Source organism: Pogonomyrmex barbatus, unplaced genomic scaffold (assembly GCF_055798465.1).
Source record: "Pogonomyrmex barbatus isolate J1 unplaced genomic scaffold, ASM5579846v1 scaffold8, whole genome shotgun sequence".
NCBI lineage: Eukaryota > Metazoa > Arthropoda > Insecta > Hymenoptera > Formicidae > Pogonomyrmex > Pogonomyrmex barbatus.
The window spans coordinates 3,298,994-3,320,294 of record NW_028297182.1 but is presented as its reverse complement, the minus strand read 5'-3'; the positions used below and the strand labels follow the sequence as shown (position 1 = coordinate 3,320,294).

Here is a 21,301-nt window from a genome sequence, read left to right as displayed (position 1 = left end):
ACTGACGGTTTCCCTTTAAGCGACTTTCCGGGACCACGCGTTACTATAGCGGCTACCCTCTGTAAATGATTTTCTGCTCTGATCAAACGCTACAACGGATCCCCTTTTTACCCCCTCGCATTTCGAAATCATTTATCTTGTTGTTATTCGTATTCATTTATTATATGCGAATAAAAAAAAAATACTATAATTCGATTAGCCGATTTACAGCAGTTTCTGGTGGTGGCTGAAGAGTTAATTGCCGTTCGACTCGATGAAATCGAAACGCTCTTCGAAAAATATCTTTGACAAAAATAGAATCAGAATCGTACCGAGTGCGTGCTCCGTCGAGCGAGATTTCTTCATAAGTCTTTTGAGAAATGACACGTATGAATATATTTAAAAATCATAGGAGAGATCCAAGTTCTGAAATTTATGGCCTTTCTCTAGCGTTCCGCTCGAAAATTTCACCAGGCAGCTCTTTGCCTTTACTCTTAAATCCCGCGAATATATCGCGAAATAAGCGCGATATATCGTGACATAAATGTCAGATTAGGTTTCGAACGCAAGCAACGCCAGCTACAACTTCTCCAAGCGTCCATTGATTTTATTTTCTACAGTTGTGTCATCACCCTTAACGATCCTCATCATCGTCGTATTTATTATTATCATTATTAATCGCTCATTTACTCACCGAGCTGTCGAAATGTCGGAGCTAACTTCCAACGATAAAACCTATACCGTCTGCATTTGCGAAAGCCACCTCGCTGATCATTGTTAATCGAGTCGATCGACGATACGACGAACGTTTCCTTTTCCGAAATACTCGCGACGGAGTCACCTCGTGGTTTCTTCGTACGCGCGACTCGCCTTTGAACGATAAAACACGCGACAGAATCACTTCGTGGCGCGACAGGTCAACTAAAGTCATCGCGCATATGCGGCGAAATACCCGCGTTTTTGAAAGTCCAATGAACATCAAAATTCATGCGGTATTGAAACTCGGATATTCGGTTGTAACCGCCACTGTTTTATGCATACACGTAATAATGAATAATTGACATTCATACATATATCTTCGAGCTACACGTGTGTGTGACAATCGCATTGCGATCACATTGTTGCGAGTGAACACACGTTCGATTTTCAAATTTGTAAATCATTGGATGCTGGATCGGAAAAGAGGAAAATGGAATGATCATAATAATAATTTAATTTTATAGTTATAATTAAATAAACGTAACAATCTTCGCAAGTATTCATGCATAATTAATCTATATTGCCACTTAAAATTACATTTTTCAAACCTTATTATTAACTTAAAGTTATTATACTTTACATCTGAAAAATGTATTGAATAATCGGAAATTTAACATTAATAATAATTACATAATAATTACAAAGAAAATTTATAAGTTTTGTAATTAAATAAAAATAGATGTATCGGATGTATCGGACAACCTTATAATACACAAAAATAACAATTCGAATAAGATTTCTTTGTAAATTATTTGCAATGCTAAAATAACTGAAAGCTCTTATATATAAATACTATCTACATTTTATGCAATAATATTCATTTAGCATTTCGATCTTTTTCCCTAAAGCACATATGAAAGATAATAAAATAAAAAAAAATTGACCACTATTTCATTTGAATGTAGATAATATTAAATTTATACATAAATCTAGCTTGTCCAAATATGTTTTGTATTATAAATTCAGTGTTAATTATAAAATTAAATTACATAGCAATATAAACGTCAAAATTATTAAAAATCTGGAAAAAAGCAATGCATTAAAATGATATAATTACCTTAAAAACATATTTCAAATAGAACTTCTTTGTTCAAATATAAGAATATATAAATTATTTAAACAGAAAGCACATGCATATTTGCATATATATTTGCTTTGAATCAAATAAAGTTAAAATATAGGAACAAGTATGTAAAGCAAAAAAAAAAAAAAATTACGAAATTAGTCGTGGTTCTATCATCTGTGTATAATTCAGTATAAATGTATCTCCATCAGGATGATTTTCAAACTCGTCTTCTGAGAGTGAGAATTTTCCGAATGGTACTTGGATTTCTTCCCTGCCATCTGTAAATAATACAGAGTTATTTATAATATAGTTAAAAATGCATACAATGTTACCTACCGATTATCCTCAGAGTATAATTTGTAGACTTTGGGCAAAAACCTATTACTTCACTGATAATAGTATTGGATACTTGAGGCGTGTAATCTGTACCCATCTTTAAAGTCTAAAATTTAATACTTAAATTTAATTAAAAGAAGATATAGTTAATTTTATAGTTATAATATATAATATATACTCTAAAGGAAATAATATCATTAAATTGTGGTTTTCTGGTCATAACAGGAATCTTTTCCAAGTCCATACGAAAATTCTTATTTTGTACTTTTTTATTAATTTCTTTGCTGCATGAATCTTTTTCGCTATTTTCTGTAATTTTATTTAAATTTTGGTTTGTCTCATCATTTGATATGCCTTCTGCTCGAACTCCGTTTTTTAACTTCTTTATAAATGTAAGTGGCGTTGAACTATGCCCTAATGATAACAACGCAGAAAGATCTTTGGAAGACGAAGCTTTGCTCAAGTAAGATTCATTTCTCGACACTTCTTGTACTATTTGTTTAGCAATATGATTTTCATCTTCTGTATCAAATCGTATATGTTTGTCAGAAGGGATAATATAAGAATCTATTATCTTTGGCTTTTTTGATGTTGGTTCATTTTGTTTGTATTCTTCATTTATACCATTAAGAAGTGATGCGACAAACTGAGATCGATTTTTTGGTTTCCGTTTTCGTGTCCGTTTTCTTTTTGCAACGGATACAATAGAATCCATTATATTACAATCCTCGAATGAATTATTATTATCCGTAGTTTTAGAATCTGTATCTCCTTTACTATGATCAATCATTGTATCATTAATAACACTATAAAATGTCATATCTTTTGTCGCATTGTCTAAAATTAAAAAAATATCAGTGATTAAAAAATAAATATCTCATTTTGCTTCATTTTTATATTTCAGCACATAAAATCAACTAACTTATTGATGTTGGTTGCATATTATTCAAAGTATCATTAGATACATTCTGTACAACCATTGCTGTGTTAACATTTGCTATTTGGGACTGTTTATCATACACAGAATTGTTGCTCGTTTCCACGATAATCTCATTATTTATACCTGAACCAGGAACAACCCTGCAGATCAGTGATAATTAACATATAATTAATGAAATTAACAAAACAACTACTACGTTTACAAAGCATATCAAAATGTAATAAAATTTCACATTGCAAAACATGTCAATAATCATACTAACAGAATCGTCTCATTCTCCTTGAGTATACGCACATCCTCTGTTGGCGGTAGATATTCAATATCGTTTAGCAATAAATGGAATGGTTCCCTGATGTTGAACATTCTACTGATGTGTTGTTGTATATGAATGATATGTTGAATCTTCATCCCGTCGATGAAGATCCAGCAAAATCGACGCGCATCGTGAAAGAATTTGGACAGATCGATCTTTAATCGGAAATGTGGATACTTCATTGTGACTTCTTCCGCAGTTGTCATCACGGAACGTTGCTCGAGATTCATAATCGACATGAATATGACCACGCGATCGTCAATCGTTTACAAATTTTTGCTTCGCGATTGATGGCCGACTCGAGCGCCGCATCCTATATTCAAAATCGCTTGAATCGAGTGAAGGTAACTGCGAACGATAAACTGAATAGTGTATCGCCATCTGGAATAACAATTTAGATCTACGAAGAAAGATCGTTTAAGATAATTTTCTTTTTTTTTTCTTTTCTTCTCGAAATTATTTTTCGATTAGAGTTATTTCATGTAAAAAGATATTATTAAAGATCAAAATAAATATATGGTGTAATATATATCTTTCTTGTTAACTTTTTCGAAACTTGCAACAGTAGTATTTTGGGGCCTTTTAAAGAAATTAAATTAGTTCTCGTGAGATGTCGCCCTTATTCTCTCTTACAATTTCGATTGAACACAGGTGATAAATGCGTTATGCAAATAATAAAAATATAAATGAGCTTTATTATTATTATTATTATTATTATTATTATGACAGAAATCCCTATAAATAATGGTTGACGTAATGAAATGAACATGTCTTCTATGATTTGTATTAATTTTTTTAAATTTGTTCTTCGATAAAATATAAAAAGTTACTTTTTAATGTAAAATAAAAAAACGGATAATTTGATATGATCCCTTATGATAATACTGCACATTTTATTTATTTATTTATTTGCAATAATCTAATGATACAAAGTCAAATACTAGCTATCTATAACTCTGTTACCATATGTATTCTTTAGAGACGGAGGGAAAGGCTCTGTAGTCGTATTACTATACTTATAAAATAAATCAGCTTTATTCGCAGTTCATTTAGACGTTATATCGTCACGTTTCTAATTTATATTCTTGTCTTGTTCTACATCGCGCGTTCGTAGGAGAATTGCGCAGATTATTTATAAGAATATTTGTAACATTCACACATTACATAACATCATGTGTTTCATATTTAATTATCAAGATAGTATATATAATATCAACAATGAACTTTCCCATGTGAAGGGAAATGTACAGTGTCGAAATAAAATGAAATGTATATATTTACATTTTCTCCAAATGAATCCTCAATTATAATTTTCCACATAACTCTAAACAGATTAACTGAAATTTATAATTGATTTTTAACATTTTCAATTACGAAAGAAAATATTATAGAAAATATTATAGAAAAGTATTTTATAATGGTATAAAATCATATAAAATTAAATTAAAAAATATAAATTTAAAGAAAGATATATCACAATTTATATTTACAGATATTTAATATGTTTAATACAAGATACAATGTGGTCTTTGCGATATAAATATCTAAGTATGGGTATCTTTTATTATCTCATCCTAATAAAAATGTGTGGCAACAATGTTAGATAATAATAAAATTTCAATTTTACGTAATAATAATAAACATATTTATTTTCCAAAAAAATGCAACCTCATATTTAGCCATTAATTCTCTCATTATTTGTTAACTTTTGACAAAGAAATTACATAATAAAATCTCTCTATTTACAATAGACATCAATTATATAATAGAAATTTATAATAAATTCTTAAAAGTAATTTAGCGTGTCTCAATTGCACATTAAAAAATTGTAAGATTAAAAAAAGAAATCAGTACAAATTTGTACTAAATGTATCTAAATGTGCACTAACAAGCACAACCGTATCTTGTATGGCTTTAGTAGCCATGAAACTTGAAAATATATTGTATAAATATTAGCTTCAGCAACTGTCTAGCAGATTAGTGATAATTTCCACACATCCAATTTAAAATAACCGACTTGTTTAATTTATAAGGTATATATATATATATTTTTTTTGCATTTGTCGAGTACATATTTAAAAAAAAAAATCTTTGTTCTACAATGCTCTAGCTCGAAAATAAAATATACAATTTGGACAATATTTACATTAAATCTTTTTTTCGTAATATAAACTAGGAAGTTGACGAAAAAAATGTCCTGCTATTATAATTATTACCGACACATGAAATATGATACAGATTCGATACGTGAATTCGAGGTACAGACTTTTGCAGTTATTTCGTATTTATATTTAGCATGCTGAGCCTAAAAATATTCGGAACATCTAATGTCTTACTAGAGAAAGAATACTTTGTCTTTAGTCGTTATATAGAAGAACTTGATTCACATCACGTATAAATACGCAAAGTTTTATATATCTAGGTGATCGTGCGTAATACTGCGACATTTTTTTTCTCTCATTCCCTCTTCCTTTATTGTTATCGTTCTCCTGATATTGCAAGTAAATAGACGCGTTCGGCACGGATAATGTGTACATCTGTAATAAATTTTAACAAAATATATATTCGTACACATATTATAAGAAGAACCAATTCTTATTGTATACGTATAACTATATTTTGATAGGGTCTCATATAGCGTAATCTTCTTGAATTTTTGTGTAATTCACGATAATAAAAGGCCGGGCAGTGTGAAGTAACCCTGAAACACGATATATCTGTAATAATAAAACTACATAATACGATATTAATTCGGAATTATTATTATCTTTATATAAACCCGGTAGACGAGCAACTTGTTGCGACTTGTTGGTTCATTTTTACCTAGATCATTGTTCCAATCGCAGTCAAAAGACAATGTGGAAGAAAGATCGCTTTGATGTCATATTTATTATCAAGTTTTGACAATATATCCTTAAAATGCAAATAGCGTAGTAACAAAACAACTCCCATATTACTTAGAGTTCTATATACTTGTTTAGCACCCTCTTCCGAAAAGCTTCATAAATTCTAGTTCTTCACCTTACGTCAATACGAAGATCATTTTGATTTTGCATCTTTCTAACCGATCTCCCTTTAATCGATCTGCTGTCGACATTATCAGATCAGTCTCGCGACAAGTAAAGAGAAGTTACAAGAAGTTACTAATAGAATCTACATATCTATCTATTTTTATAAAATATTCTTTATACTTGATGAACCAAATAGCGGTCTTCTTCTCGTGTATGTAACACCGTAATAAAAATTGACACACTTTGAAATTGTCCTCACTATCCGAACAGACAGTTATCACAAGATTGAAAGAAGCGATTACGAAGTTTAAAGAGACTGGTATTTTTCTTATTACTTACATTGCTGTTTAATTTTAATTGGCTTATTTTGTCAGGACAACGACTTACATACATGTTGTTTCTATCGAATTGACAAAAATATTTATAGAAAACAAGTAAAAAACCCTGAATATATTTGTATGTAATATTTATATCCAGATATTTAAAATATTATTTTCCTAAATAATATTTTGTTAGGACAAAATTCTAGCGTTTTTAGACATAGAAAAAGAGAGAGAGAGAGAGAGAGAGAGTTTTGCAATATGTCTTGTACAATATCTCTTGTACAAATGAAAAATGAAAGGATTTAGGAATTTAATTCCAGAAAGTTTAAATATCACAAATTTAAGACCTTTTTAATTAGAAGATATGAAATTATAGATATGATATTATAATAGATTTGGCATTTCAACGATTCTTGCCTAATTTTTAATTCAACGATATCTATTCTTTTAAATCGCTTCAATAATATCCATATTTTTATATAATATAATACAAAGTCTGTATTTTTTGAGTAACTTTTTAATTGCTCGTATAGAAGGTCCATTATATTTGATACATGAAAGCGATGACACCAAAGAGAGAAAGAGAGAGAGAGAGTGAAACCTTTCTGAAATACTGTATATTCTCGTGGTCTCGCTTATTAAATTATAATTTTATAATTCATACTTTATGGACGAATACCGAATTGTCGCAACATTTTTCGCGGATTCACACGAGGATTTCCGTCCAACTTCCGCGATTATCATTCGTTTATCATTAATCGATATTCATAGTCTATATCATATCCGTAGTCCGTAGCAAATGAATTCGGATCTCAATCAATCGCCTGCTGTATGTAACAATTGGATAATTTTGCGGGACTGGACGCATCGGCCGGTATCGGTGGAATTATCAGGGAAGATTTCTCGCGGGGCAACGCCGGGAGGGAGGAGTTCTCGCCTTACGACAGGATGCAAGAATTTCTTTTCGAGTCGGAACGCTCGCGGATCTGTTGCAGATGTTGCAACTGAGCTGGGGACGGCACGTGGGTGCTGCTGCTGCTGCTGCGCGAGTTCAAATGCTGAGGAGGCGGCAGGGATTGCCGACGGCGACGTTGCAGCGCCGGACTCAGATTGTACTTCAGCTTGGCTTGGATGAGAAGCTCCTTAAATACTTGAGAAATGTTTAGGTTTTCCTTCGCGGATACTTCCACAAAGCCGTTCTCCCACTTCATGGTTACAAGCTCCCTCGTGCTCTCGGTCTCCACCTACAATCCCCCATTTTTATTGTTGGATACTCAAATCAAGTCAAACAACGTGAACAACGCGCAGTTAATCCACATTTTTCGGCCGTTCAAATTTCCTCCCGTCGTATACATGCGCGATTTTAATTTGACATTTAATTTTTAATATTTGGAAATTTAGAATTAAATAAAGTCGCGTAAAGTTCGAGATTCTCACGCGATTTTTCACGCGATCGAGTTTTTGAATTCAAAACACTCGGGCATGACGATTATTGAATTTAGGAATATTCCTATCTATAGAAATTTTCCTGTCTCTTAATCTCGAATCTGCGATTATACAGAGATAGAAGAAAAAAAAGGTTCAGCCCTTATCGAGTTTTAATGGAGTTTAGATATCGAGGACATAAATCTCCAGAGCAACGTGACGCGATAAATCCCATTTTTTTCCGACATTATAAAAGATTTTTCTTCCAATTTCAAGAGTAAAATGAATTCTTTTATCGTGCGACCTTATTTAATAAATCTTCTGAAGACACAAAAAAATCGCCCGGAATCCTGAAAATTCCGTAGAAGGAGAAGAGTCGATCATTATTTTATTGCCGCCGAAGCTCACCTCTTGTTCCGTCTCTACGAGGTCGATCTTGTTTCCAACGACCACAATCGGGACGGCTCCCTTCGTACTAAGTATCTGAGTCCTTAGTGTCCTGACCTCGAGAAACGTATTAGAGTCGTTCACGTCGTAAACCAGAACGAAGGCGTCGGCCGACTTGATCGAGAGATCTCTCATCGCCGGGAATTCGTACGAGCCGGACGTGTCGAGAATGTCGAGAGTCAGATGAATCCCGGAAACGTTGAAATCCCCGTGATGCATCTCCTCGACGGTCCGCTTGTACTTCGGCGTGAAGGTGCTATAAAGGAACTGGTTAATTATCGCCGACTTGCCGACTTTCGCCGCGCCCATCACCACGATTTTATGCCGGATCGAGCTCTCGGACGACTTTCCACCGCCGCCGCTGTCCGCTTCCGATAGTCTGTCATTTCTGAAATGGCAACGTCGTTTTCATTAACTCGCATTTTACTCGAAATACAGGAAATTCAGCCTCGCAAAGAGATATTACAATTAAGGAAAATAAGTTTCGAGTAGGCGTTTTGTCGATATTTCTCGTTATACCATTCAAACGTGCCTCTTTAAACATATCATTGTATATTGTACCGTAGTATTATGAAATACGAGGGGAAGAGAGAGAGAGAGAGAGAGAGAGAGAGAGAGAGAGAGAGGGAAGGGAATTGTTACAAGAGAGATTGTTATTAACGGAAACGGTGGGATACAATTTCTTCCGCGCGGTACCGCGCGGCGGAAGCGCGGAGGAGATACCACATTCCGTTTAAGAGAGACAATCATCCGACAAGGAGAATGCTACGCTAATGAACACGAAGGATCCTCGCAATTCAGAAGCGCGTGTATTGAATACCGCATGTTTTGTATGGGGTGTCCTGAATTCGTGGCACTATCGGCGCCTAGAGATGCTTCTTGTGTGTGTGTGTGTGTGTGTGTGTGTGTGTGTGTGTGTGTGTGTGTGTGTGTGTGTGTGTGTGTGTGTGTGTGTGTGTGTGTGTGTGTGTGTGTGTGGTGTGGTGTGCGCGGGAGGGTCGTGTCGGTCGCTTTTACACGCACCAGATAGCATCGGATGCCTTTAAGTATCTACGTCTTCGTAATCATCCGCGCTTATTACGAGAAGTCAGACGTGGTTATTATAGACGGGCATACAAAAGCGGAAAAGCCGAGCTTCCCTTCTCGCGTGGATTCGCCGCGAAATTAAAGCTCGGGCTGTAACCCGAGAGCTAGTCACGGGGAACGGATGGCGACGAGGAAGAACGGAGAACGCAAGGAGAAAGGAAGATGCGTCATGCGCACGGACTCGAGCGGGTTTTTCACGCTGAAAGCAATTTTTCCGGTCTGCGATTTATTACTTCGAACGTCTCCTCTGTGTGGACCTCGTGTATACGCCAAGGAGATACAATATCGAAAATCGAACAGTCCACACGTATACACGTATCTGCATGTTATCTCAAAGAATACATCTTCATAAAGGAGATGACGCTTCTTTCAAAGGGAAAGGATGAAAAGATTAATATCAACTCTTTTCAACGTGCGATGAAGCTTCTTTCTTCTTGAAAGGTGAATACGATACGTTGGCTTACTTTGTTCCACTAATTCTTATTACATAAATGTGCCATCTTCTTCGTTAAAAATTATGACGAATATGAATAACAATTCTCGAAAGTGGAAATTTTGCATATGTTTGTATGTATGTTATTTGTTCTTTGAAGAGTAGTCAATGCGAGTTTAATTAGTTCAAAATTGCTTAATTATTGACAATTAATTACAAGCTAGTGAATTAGTGAGAAGTAGAAGTCAGAACTCTGGAAACTCTCTCGCATTACCTCACATTCTTCGTCGGCCCATCCTCTTGTCCTTCCTTCAAGTGCGCCGAGGGCTGTAGACTGAAGCGACGGCGAAATTGATGACGCCCTTTCATCATTTGTGCCAAGGGATTTCTGGTAACAAGAATTTGTTTCCTTTTTTAGAAAAAGAATTTATTTATAAGAAATAAAAAGTGTCGTGTCTTAACGAAAAATTACAAGGAAGATTAATAAAGTTTTCAATTTTAATCCTTATGCCAAATAACGTGCGTTGTTGTAAGCTTGCCCTTTTTCATGGATGTTTTTCTTTGAAAACCTATATATATATATATATATATATATATATATATATATATATATATATATATTAACATTGGAAAAAACCCAGGAAAAGAAATATAAGAAAAAAGTTAATAAGTATCGTGGTAACTGAACACTTTTTATCATTTCTTTAATTTTATCACAGCTCTGTGAAGAAAAATGGAAGTGAAGTGAAAAACCTGATATACTTTCTCGTTTTTCCGATTTACAGAGTTTATTATGAAAAATATATAATAATAAAAAAATATATAAAATATATAAAAATATATAATCAGTGTTCTCTTTATGAATCATACGACTCATAAGATTATCCGTCGGGTATTATATTCTGTAAAATCACATTTGTGATGCTGCAAAAATGACATTGACATTTTAATGATAATTTAAAATTTTGCGTTATATAATGTCACGAGAGAAAGATCCATCATATGGTCTAGCATTCGATTAATACAAGCGAGAGTGGAAACTTGCCGTTGATAAGGCTCAGTTAATGACATATGTCGCGTTCGAGTATCGATCAGCAGAGTCGGTGATTTTAACGATGCGCGGCCGGATTCTTCCATCATTTGCATGTTAAGCTGCTCGCTATCCACGCGTACAGCACGTACGGAATTAAATTTGCCGTCTTAACGATAAGAGGAATGTAAAATTCGCGACTTCGTCCGTGACTTAAATAACGAAACGATTTCGCTATTCGTGAGCGAGATCCCTTTGTACCGCATTTAATTTGAAATGATACAGAGCCCGACATCAAAAAGAATTTCGCTCAAGTAACTCGCTCTCGTAATCCCGCTACGAGAGACTACACGCCCCCCGCGGCGTAATAACTGTAACACAGTAAATCCATTTCCCGCAAGCCATTTTTGTTGCGCACGAAACACAACGCTTTCGGCGATCCCGCCTCCACTTTACATCATTAATCTTTCGTGTCCCGCTACAAAGTTTATTTTGAACAGCCGCGGCACACAGCGAGATGGCGGCTTAAGCTGCCATCCTAAATAATCGAACGTACGTGTTCGACGTATAAAGCGCAGCACGTACAAGGACCTCTTTTTATCCTGGCGGTCACCACCAATATTGCCGCCCCGACCGCAGGACCAGGCGCACTGATTGAAGGAAGCTAATCAAGAGGCCCGCGAAAACACCGACGACAAGCGATCTCCCTCTCGTCGTGTCCACCTCTGTTTTCGCATTCGCCGAGATGCAAATTTGCTCAGAGAGTAAAACAAAAAAAAAAAAAGAAGATGCGCAGGACTACGAGGATGTGAAATATTCACGGAGGATATAAAGCCGGATGAAAACAGCGTTCCTGCGAGATATCCCGAAATAAATCTTTAAAGCCCTCGTCGATTATCTCGTCCGTAATTAACGCGACCGTAATTTATAGATAGACTTGCATAATTTGAGGGGGAAAAAAATTACATCGCTGGTAAGAAGGCAAATAATTAGCATCGTGATTATCGAAATGAGTATTGTTTCATATATTTTTATTACGTAAAGTCTCCATTTGTGAAATATTGGCGCGATGTGTTCCTCGAAATATTACAGATATATATATATATATATATATATATATATATATATATATATATATATATATATTGTCCGTCTTTATTATGAAATCTCGGAGCGTTTTTCGAATCCCCGTTCTTTATCAATCTGCAAACGTGTCCGGAGTTTTTTAATATCGGAAAGAGGCGCATCTGGGGAACGCCGCACGTAGGCGGTCCTTTGTTCTTTTTCCCTCTGTAAAGGAAGTGACATTTTTCAATCTCGCTCAGAACCGACCGATGGCGATTCGCCACGGATAAACACGCAAAACGGCTCCCATCGCGGTGTTTACCGCGGATCGATAGCCGTAACGTAATTTCCCATTGAGATAACAGATATCCGCGTGGTGCACGGGCGCAAGTCTGCATATCCTATCTTGGCGAGTGACAAAAGCGATCGATAGGGAAAACCGTCGTGATAACCGCTACGCGACAGACTGGACAGTGTCAGCGGTATCAGCGGTATCGAGTCGTCCGCTAACTGGCTTTTTTCGCGATTGCCAATAATCGCGGGTTTGGCCAGCGCTCCGATCGATCCTTCAACAGAGCCCGCGACTCGATATCCCAGTACTTCAACGACACTCTCATTACATTTCATGCCTTTTTCCGCTTCATAAACTTTGCACGACACGTGACAAAATTTGAAAAATACAATACGGTAACAAAATATATGTATATTCATGTCTGTGTCTCAACTAAACACAATAAAAATCATTATTTCTACCTGAAATAGTTCAACCTGTTAACTCTGGAGTCTGGAAACAAAGATGAAAGACAAAATAAATCGATGTGTCATAAAAATACATAGTCCAATTAGAATATTTTCAAAATTCGTTTATTCCTTCTAACGGTCACGTCACCAATTTCAGAGGAAATTACTGGCGTAATAATAGAGAAAGAGAAAGAAAAAAAAAAAAAGAGAAAGAAAAAAAAAAAAAATAAATTCTCAAAGGTAATGCTAATGTCTCGTTAAAGTGCGTGGATGAAGTATTTTTACGATCCAATCTTCAATAGCATTTTTCGATCTGTGGGACTCGTCAGAACTCACCATCCGGGATACTTCAGATCGAAAGGAGAGCAATTACAAGGGTTGTTCTCGGACATCCGCTCAATCTCCTTTTTCCTATACAAAAGCCATTCAATAACTTCCTCCGTCCGGCAAATCGCACGTTAGCGACGATAAAATGTACTCTGGGTATTCGCCAACATTTTCATTACACGATGGACCGGCGAGTCACACAAATTCCATAAATCTCAACTGTCTACCGTAATATAAATGCAAATACAAAGTTTTAATGCACGGCATAATGTGTTGATACAAAATTTGAATTCTTATGTTCCCTCTCTCTTCCTCTGCATCATGCATATTATAAAGATAAATAAACTAGATTTCATGTAATTTTTATGACGCACATCATAACGTTATTAATATGAAAGTAATATTAATTATTTAAAACTGGAAATTTATATATCAAAAGGTCGCATTTCTCTCTCTCTCTCTCTCTCTCTCTCTCTCTCTCTCTCTCTCTCTCTCTCGCACGATTTTCACATGAAATATTTCTTTCACACCTGACATGACGATTATCAATATTGTGATCCACATGTTTACGATACACTTCGTAACAAGAAAGTCATTCCACGTATTCCACACACCACACACACACACACACACACACACACACACACACACACACACACGCACGCACGCACGCACGCACGCACGCACGCACGCACGCACGCACGCACGCACGCACGCACGCACGCACGCACGCACGCACGCACGCACGCACGCACGCACGCACGCACGCACGCACGCACGCACGCACGCACGCACGCACGCACGCACGCACGCACGCACGCACGCACGCACGCACGCACGCACGCACGCCACACGCACGCACGCCACACGCACGCACGCACGCACGCACGCACGCGCACACACACACACACACACACAGGATTGAATGACACGAACACACCTACGAAATTGCGAGATCGTAAAAGAAAATGTAATATCGTTGTGGTAGTATCGTTAGAACTTCATCATCATGATCAAATTATCCCCCAAGTCTCGAACTGATCCAGCTTAGAGAGAGAGATTTACACGGGTCGCATCTTTCCCGTCGAAATGTCCCTGCGTTTTAATAATAAATTCGCGTCAGCTAACGTGGGTATTATCAGGTAAATCTTGTTCCACTAATATCGTTCACGTGGGACGACTATTTTTATTTCATTACACGAGCGTGCGCAACGATAATGACGTGCGATTTTCTTCTCGTCACAATCGCACGCAAATGCGAGCGTCGTGCGGGTTACAAAAAAAAAAAAGAAAACAACTTACGACATTACGCGAAAGCGGGTTATACATCTCGGATCGATATTCAAATTATTTTGGATACTAATGCGGGTGAATGGTACAAGTAGCACGCGGTGACGTAAACGCAACGATACTTTACATCCGAGAGTTTCACGTACCGTGCCATCAATTTCTAAAATAAATCCCGGTCGCTTTGATTAAACATGCGAATTGTGCTTAATGCTCTTCCTTTACTGAAAAAGGAAGAAAGAGAGAGAGAGAGAGAGAGAGAGAGAAACTTTTTTTAACGCGATTTTCGCAACGAGATTATCTTGAGTTAACATCAAGAGCTTACTCATCGTATATTACACTCGTATAATTAATATTAATAAATGTTTATATCCAGGTATATCTGTAAAATTAAAAAAATCTAACTATGAAACATCTTCATGGAAGTAACGTCGATTTTATGCTTGAAGATGGTTTTTTTATTTTATCAAAATTTTTGATTTTTATTTTATGTAGTTCCATCAACAATTTATTGTGAAGGGTTCGTGTACATATCATGAGGTCGTAAAAAACCGCCGAAAATTCTACTGGAGGGCAGGGGGACCGTAAGAGTGATATGGGTTAATCCCCTGGCCCGAAGCAGGACTTCTTATTTGTCGTTTATGTGAACTATTACGGGGATTACGCGAACGAACGTGCTTTGAATCTCTCGCTTTCCTATTTAGGTGTGATAATATTATCCGTCAAACTTTAGCAGAGCGTAATGACAAATTTAATCCCCATGAATTTTGAAAATTAAGCAAAATTGATTAAAAAGTGCTAAAAAGCGATTTAATACCTGAATATTGAGATGAATATTATTAGTTGATAATTCCAGTAATTTAATAACGTGTTTTTAATTATCAGAAATAACACTTTTAAAAGTAATTCATAATTGAAGTCATGTACAGGGACATCTTTATTATCATTATTAGTTTCGTTGACTAAGACAAATATCTTTCATCACATTTCACCGAAATTGATTTAAATAGGTATCCTTAATTAAGAAAGATTACGGTTTCTAAAATGTATGGCAACAGGCGGTGTGTAGATATAGATATCAATCATGGAAATACGAAGTAATTTTCAAAATTGAGGTTTGTTAAAATGGAATTGATGAATCGACGCAATTTTGAGTCGCACGCAAATAAAGAGAAAGTTATTGTATATACATAAATTGCTTATAATTGTATTATAGATGACAGAAAATGTTTTTTTTCAAAAAAAAAAAACTTTTTTTCTTTTAATTTATTTATGCGTTATTCTATTTTGAATATGAATAAAAGATGAGATTATGATATTTTGTCATATGTGAGTTGTTCGTTAAATTAATAATCGATAGTTTGTCTGCAACTTCATTTATCGCACTACTAATTGAATTAGTTTCATAAATGTACGTTTGTTGGTCTGTTTACGAGAAACAAAGTTCCTAAGTAATAATCGAGCAATAATAATGTCAGAATGTTGTAGGTTTTCTCGACAATCGTTTCCAATTTAATTGTGAGTGTACGACCTAACAGACACGATAGCTTGATTTTCGAACTGAGGCCTGTACTTTTTCAGGATTGCTAACACAGAATAGAAATTCTTTCGGTAAATATAGCCTGTAAGACCTTTGCATACACTTTGTAAAGAGGCGACCTTTTTCGCAAGCACGTTCTATTTTCGCGAGATTTTTGCGAAGGACAAAGCGAATAATTTCCAACGAAAATGTTTTCGGAACTAAATAATGTCCGAGAAACATGGAACCCGGTTTAGCAACTACACTTGACGTCGCAAAAATAGTCGGGTTTAAACTATTATTATTTTTGCCTTTTACAAGGGGACTTGGGCGAGCTTGGGAGCCTTTCGTTTCTGCGAATGTTACATTTTTAAATATTTCTCACGCGTTACGTCACTTTAATCTCTCACAGAGCATTTCCTGGCCGCACTCGTTTTAATTAATGCTCTAACACTTCCGTTAAAAATATCGCTACGATTTTTGATAAGAGATATTCTCACGAGATATTCATACAACGTCATTAAACAAACTTATTCATTTCATTAAACAACGTTTGTTTTTCAATCTTGTCAGAAAATTTACAAATCTACTAATCATATATGATATAAAAAAATATGATATAAAAAAATGTAAGAAATAAATGAAACTATGAAATGATTATATATGAAATATAAAATTATTTTGTGCTACAGTTCGGGAAAAAAATGTGTAATATGATATCCTCAGAGAATTCTCCCTTTCCCTTCTCTCTTTTCCTTCAGTAATTTTTTCATAAGCTGCTGAGCTCATACATTCACCATAGATCCCTTAAACCCTAAATATGTAGCCTTTCACCACCAACACGTGACGGAAATGCGACTTTCCCGGTATCAGCCAAGTTATAATCGATAATTTATGAAAAAAGATTTCACTGATTGATAATATAAAAAGTTGACAGCAGAACAAAATTTGGCGTTAACATGGAATTAACGTTACGAAAAAGTAAACCTATTTTGTTAAAAGTTATGAAATGTAAATCTTTGAATTTTTCTAATCAACTTCTCATAATTTTAAAGTAAGTTACAAAATGATGCAGAAACAATATTTTATACGCGCACTTTGATATAATCGTAGTTGTTGAGATTGTTTTGTTGGAACGTTCGGAATTTATATAGAACGTATTTCACCGATTTACGTACTTAACGTCTACGCATTAAGCTGTAATTAAGTGCAAGAATTTGTTAATAACTACATATGACGTACATTAATAGTATAGCGCGCATTTGCGTCAAATGTAATTCGTGCGAGTTTTAATGCGACGCGTGTTTTCGAATTACATATATATTTTACATAAAATTAGTTGTGTAACTTTTGCTACATAAAATGATTTTAATATTGGTAATTATGCGAAACATTGTAATTGGATTCCATCGTTTATTCCCATTAAGGAAAAGTGGAACATCAACTATTTCAACTATTTCAACAATCATTTTATATAGATTATACAAATCATTATATAAAAAAAAAGTGATTGTAAAAAGTTGTAAAAAGAAATTCAAATGTAATTAATTATTAGCTAATAATACAAGTAAAATATAAACAAATATCAAGACGACAAAAAAATCCTTTGTAAAAATTGAAGAATTAAAGAGACTAAATTACTTGTTGCAATAAGTTCTTTTCTCAATGGAAGATATCCATTAAAGCGATAATGTACGCTGATTTAATAAATCTAAGTCTGCGATGATAAATCGACGTTGCGGGAATCGCGCTATCTCGTTGACGGCAAAACGCACGTACGTGACTCCGTCGCCGACGGCTTGCACCGGCATCGCCCCGGGAAGACCGACGATCGTCGATGAGGGAAATAAGACGACGCCGAGGGGGGTGAGAAAAGGGTGCTGGCAACCCCGCGTCGCGCGCGACGGGACGTCGGAGACTAAAACGAGAAAAAAAGGGCGGGAAGTCAGGAGAAAGCGAGGAAGAAACGGTATCGACGACGATGGTCGTCGTCGTAGGTAGGTGGGTACGATGGTACGCCATCGTTGTGCCGCCATGTAAACTGGATCGGTGCAATAGAACGACGAAGCCCGACAGCATGGAGCCGGTCGTTGCTCCACTTTACATACGTACGTATGTACGCGTGAACGCGCGCGCGCGCGCGCGCGCAATCATCTCGTACCACCCGCAATCGTCCACCCTGATCGTTCCCCGACGTGATCGACGTTCCGTGCAACGCGTGAGAATTCATCGCGTCCCTCCGCACACAAATCGCCAGCGGAAATACGTGCGCGGGACGCGACCGTCACGGATTTCGCAACGTGGCACTTGAGAGCACGTGCGCCGCCTACGAAACCCCCGCGTGTTGCACGCGCGCGAGTTGGCAAAAACCCAGCCCGCGAGTGATTCCAAGCGGTGGGAATTTTACGGAAGTCCCGCGGGATCCCGCCACGTCGGAATCATGCGGCTGCTATACGTGCGGCGATACGGTGTTATGTAACGTGCGGCGAACGTATCGGGCCAGGGTATTTCCGATAATCGATTCGCCATTTTTGGGAGTACCGCTAGTTGGAAATAACGTTTCATGAAAAATCGCAAATTCTTCAACTGGAATGAAATGACAGCGATATAATTTGTATAAAAATTTGAATTACGATTGACCCTTTTCTCGACAGCGTGGATAAAGTATAGCCGTGTATTTCCCAACGGAAATATCCGTAAATCACAATTTTTTTCCAATATATTATCATCGTTATTATTATTTGAATACTCCTTTTGTATTTCTGCATAAAGTCGTGGATTATATATAGATTTTTATTTGTTGGATTATATATAGATTTTTATTTGTTTCTACGCAAATTCCCATGAGACGAACTGGAATAAATCGGTAACGAACTGAAAGGCATTCCATATGCTATAATATATGCGAAGCTTTGTTTCCAATGTATATTATAAGCTTTAGAATCACATTGTTATTCGAATATTCATAGAATCGAATATCTTTTATTCAATAACAGCGGTATTTCATCTTAACGGTGTTTTCCATCAACATTGCGGCCACGCGCGACACATATTTATCAGCTAAAAATTTGTAAAAATTTATACATTCGATTTCAAATATTAGCGGAATATGATTGCAGTTACTTTTAACATTTAAAAAAAAAAAAATTTCATTTTAATATTAAAAATTATCTGACTGTAGAGCGATTAATCGACAATCAAAAATTAACCGATAACCGTTTGGCGTTCTCGGTATAAATTACACGTATCCTTTGCCGTTAACCACGTTACATCCTGCGCGTGTGATCAATCCTGGGGCGCAATTAATCGGATCGAATAATTCATCGTACATCCCTTCGAGATAGCACAGACACATATACATTACGGGTTCCCACTATCAGACACATTCACATAGCGCAGCGGCGGTAAATTGTACCGTGTGGAAAAGCCATTTCGACATTAATCACGCGTAAAAAGGTCGACAGAAGTGGAAGTTTATAGAAGTCGGTCCGGTAAAGAGAGAACCAGGGCGCCTTTCGAAAAAGGAAAAAGGCGCTCGGTCCGTCCCATTAACATCGGAATCAGAAACTGGAAATCGGAACTGGGAAGGGACGGACGGTCGACGGCTCCGTGACGAGAATAATACCGTCGCCGAAACACCGCCGAAACCGGAGTAATGTCCTCGCTGCTCCAATTTGGACCGCGAAACGGGTCGATAATAACAAGCGTTGCTTCTTGCATGTCAAAATGAGGAAGAGGAGGCAGACACGTCCCCGACGCCATTTCGTTGCATCCCGTTGCGTGCGCGTGTTTGCGTGGATGTGTATGCGCAACACGACTGCACGCGTTTCAATCCCTCGCAACCTTTAGAGCTGTCGGAATGATCGCAACTTCTGAAATTAAATTTATGGCGCGGATATAACGCGGGATTTTACAGGATGTTATATACGACAGAAGCGAAACTATTTCTGCTTGCCAGTTCTGCTGAACCCAGCATTCCGACAAAATAAATTGCACGCGTATTTCACGAGAGTCTCTTCAGCTGAAAATCTTCTCTTCATACATGTATGACATAACATGTCGGTTCGGACGGGAGGAAAAAAAGAGGAAAAGAAAGATCAATTATAAGCGTGAGCTATAGGAAAATCCGCGACGCGCTTTGCCCGAAATAGAATTCTTTTCCCCTCTCTTTTTACACAAATAGGCAAAAGGATTCTCGATTACGCTCGCTTCTACCATCGCGTGCTTTTATTAAAGCCACAAAAGTGCGTCGACGTGGCAAAGAAATCGGCTTTAGTTTTAGGCAGTGAATCGAAGCTCCGCGGCGAACAACTCGGTCAACAAATTTTTATAGAAACGACCGACGCGCAAACGGACAAATCGAGAGGGACGTGAAAAGGTGTGTTTTCGAATAGTTATTTTTGCGTTTCCTCTGAAAACACCGGTACCGAGTCGATATCTAAAAGAATGTTCACTGACAAATAAATACTGCCCTCGCCCAGGACAGGGTAACGCCCGGACAGCGTAAACAACACCCGATATCCAGTGTAAGTGTCAACGCGGCGTCCCAAGACCGTAAGACTGTATTTAGGTTAAGCCGTGATAACGACGCGAACAACGTGACACACGATAAGTACGGAGTGCCACGTAGGGACGGCATAAATTACAGATATTATTAACGGGTCACTTGAGCGCGCCTCTCTTTATTCCCGCGGAACGGCCGCGAATAACTTTCGCGCGGCGTGAGACAGAAAATACCGCGGGAACGTTTTTTTTTCACATGGAAATGCCACCTGTTTGTTAACGGGAAGGCGAGCAAAAACTCGAGAAGCGGTGTTCACACCGCGACACACTCTCGAAAAATGTGAGGAGAAAATGCGAGTTTAGTATTTTCCTCTCTCTCTCTCTCTCTCTCTCTCTCTCTCTCTCTGGTCTCTCCTCTATTCTTTTTCTCCGATTATTCGAGGAAAAATCCCGAAAGCACACAGCTATTGTCTAACATCGGGAAAACACCGTTCCAAAGAAGCTTCTTTTCCCATAGAGATTAGTCCTCTTCGTGTTTTCCAACAAATCAAATTTACGATCGACCTCATTGCTGATATTCGAATTCAGCGATAACCGCAATTGATTTTCGCCGCGTTTAATTGTCATCGCGCATCAATCATGTAATTCTCTCTCTCTCTCTCTCTCTCTCTCTCTCTCTCTCTCTCTCTCTCTGTCTCTCTTCTTTCTTCG

General features: G+C 36.9%; 2 protein-coding genes across 2 annotated transcripts in view; both read right to left on the bottom strand.

Moving 5' to 3' along the window:
• Nucleotides 1-1,235: 1,235 nt before the first annotated feature.
• On the bottom strand, nucleotides 1,236-3,714 carry LOC105430576 (uncharacterized). Its single transcript, XM_011644195.3, has 5 exons — nucleotides 3,343-3,714; nucleotides 3,063-3,220; nucleotides 2,319-2,977; nucleotides 2,141-2,246; nucleotides 1,236-2,082 (listed from the first exon to the last, which is right to left on the bottom strand). The coding sequence occupies exons 1-5, from the start codon at nucleotides 3,630-3,632 to the stop codon at nucleotides 1,952-1,954; spliced, it is 1,344 nt and encodes a 447-aa protein (XP_011642497.2). The 5' UTR covers nucleotides 3,633-3,714; the 3' UTR covers nucleotides 1,236-1,951.
• A 558-nt stretch (nucleotides 3,715-4,272) lies between these two features.
• Nucleotides 4,273-21,301, bottom strand: part of LOC105430577 (ras-related protein Rap-2a) — a 30,359-nt gene continuing 13,330 nt past the window's right edge. The window contains exons 2-4 of the mRNA XM_011644197.3: nucleotides 10,393-10,506; nucleotides 8,561-8,987; nucleotides 4,273-7,971 (exon numbers count right to left, since the gene is read on the bottom strand). Coding sequence (XP_011642499.2) covers nucleotides 7,666-7,971; nucleotides 8,561-8,987; nucleotides 10,393-10,490 — 831 coding nt within the window. The 5' untranslated portion in view covers nucleotides 10,491-10,506 and the 3' untranslated portion in view covers nucleotides 4,273-7,665. The remainder of the gene's footprint in view (nucleotides 7,972-8,560; nucleotides 8,988-10,392; nucleotides 10,507-21,301) is intronic.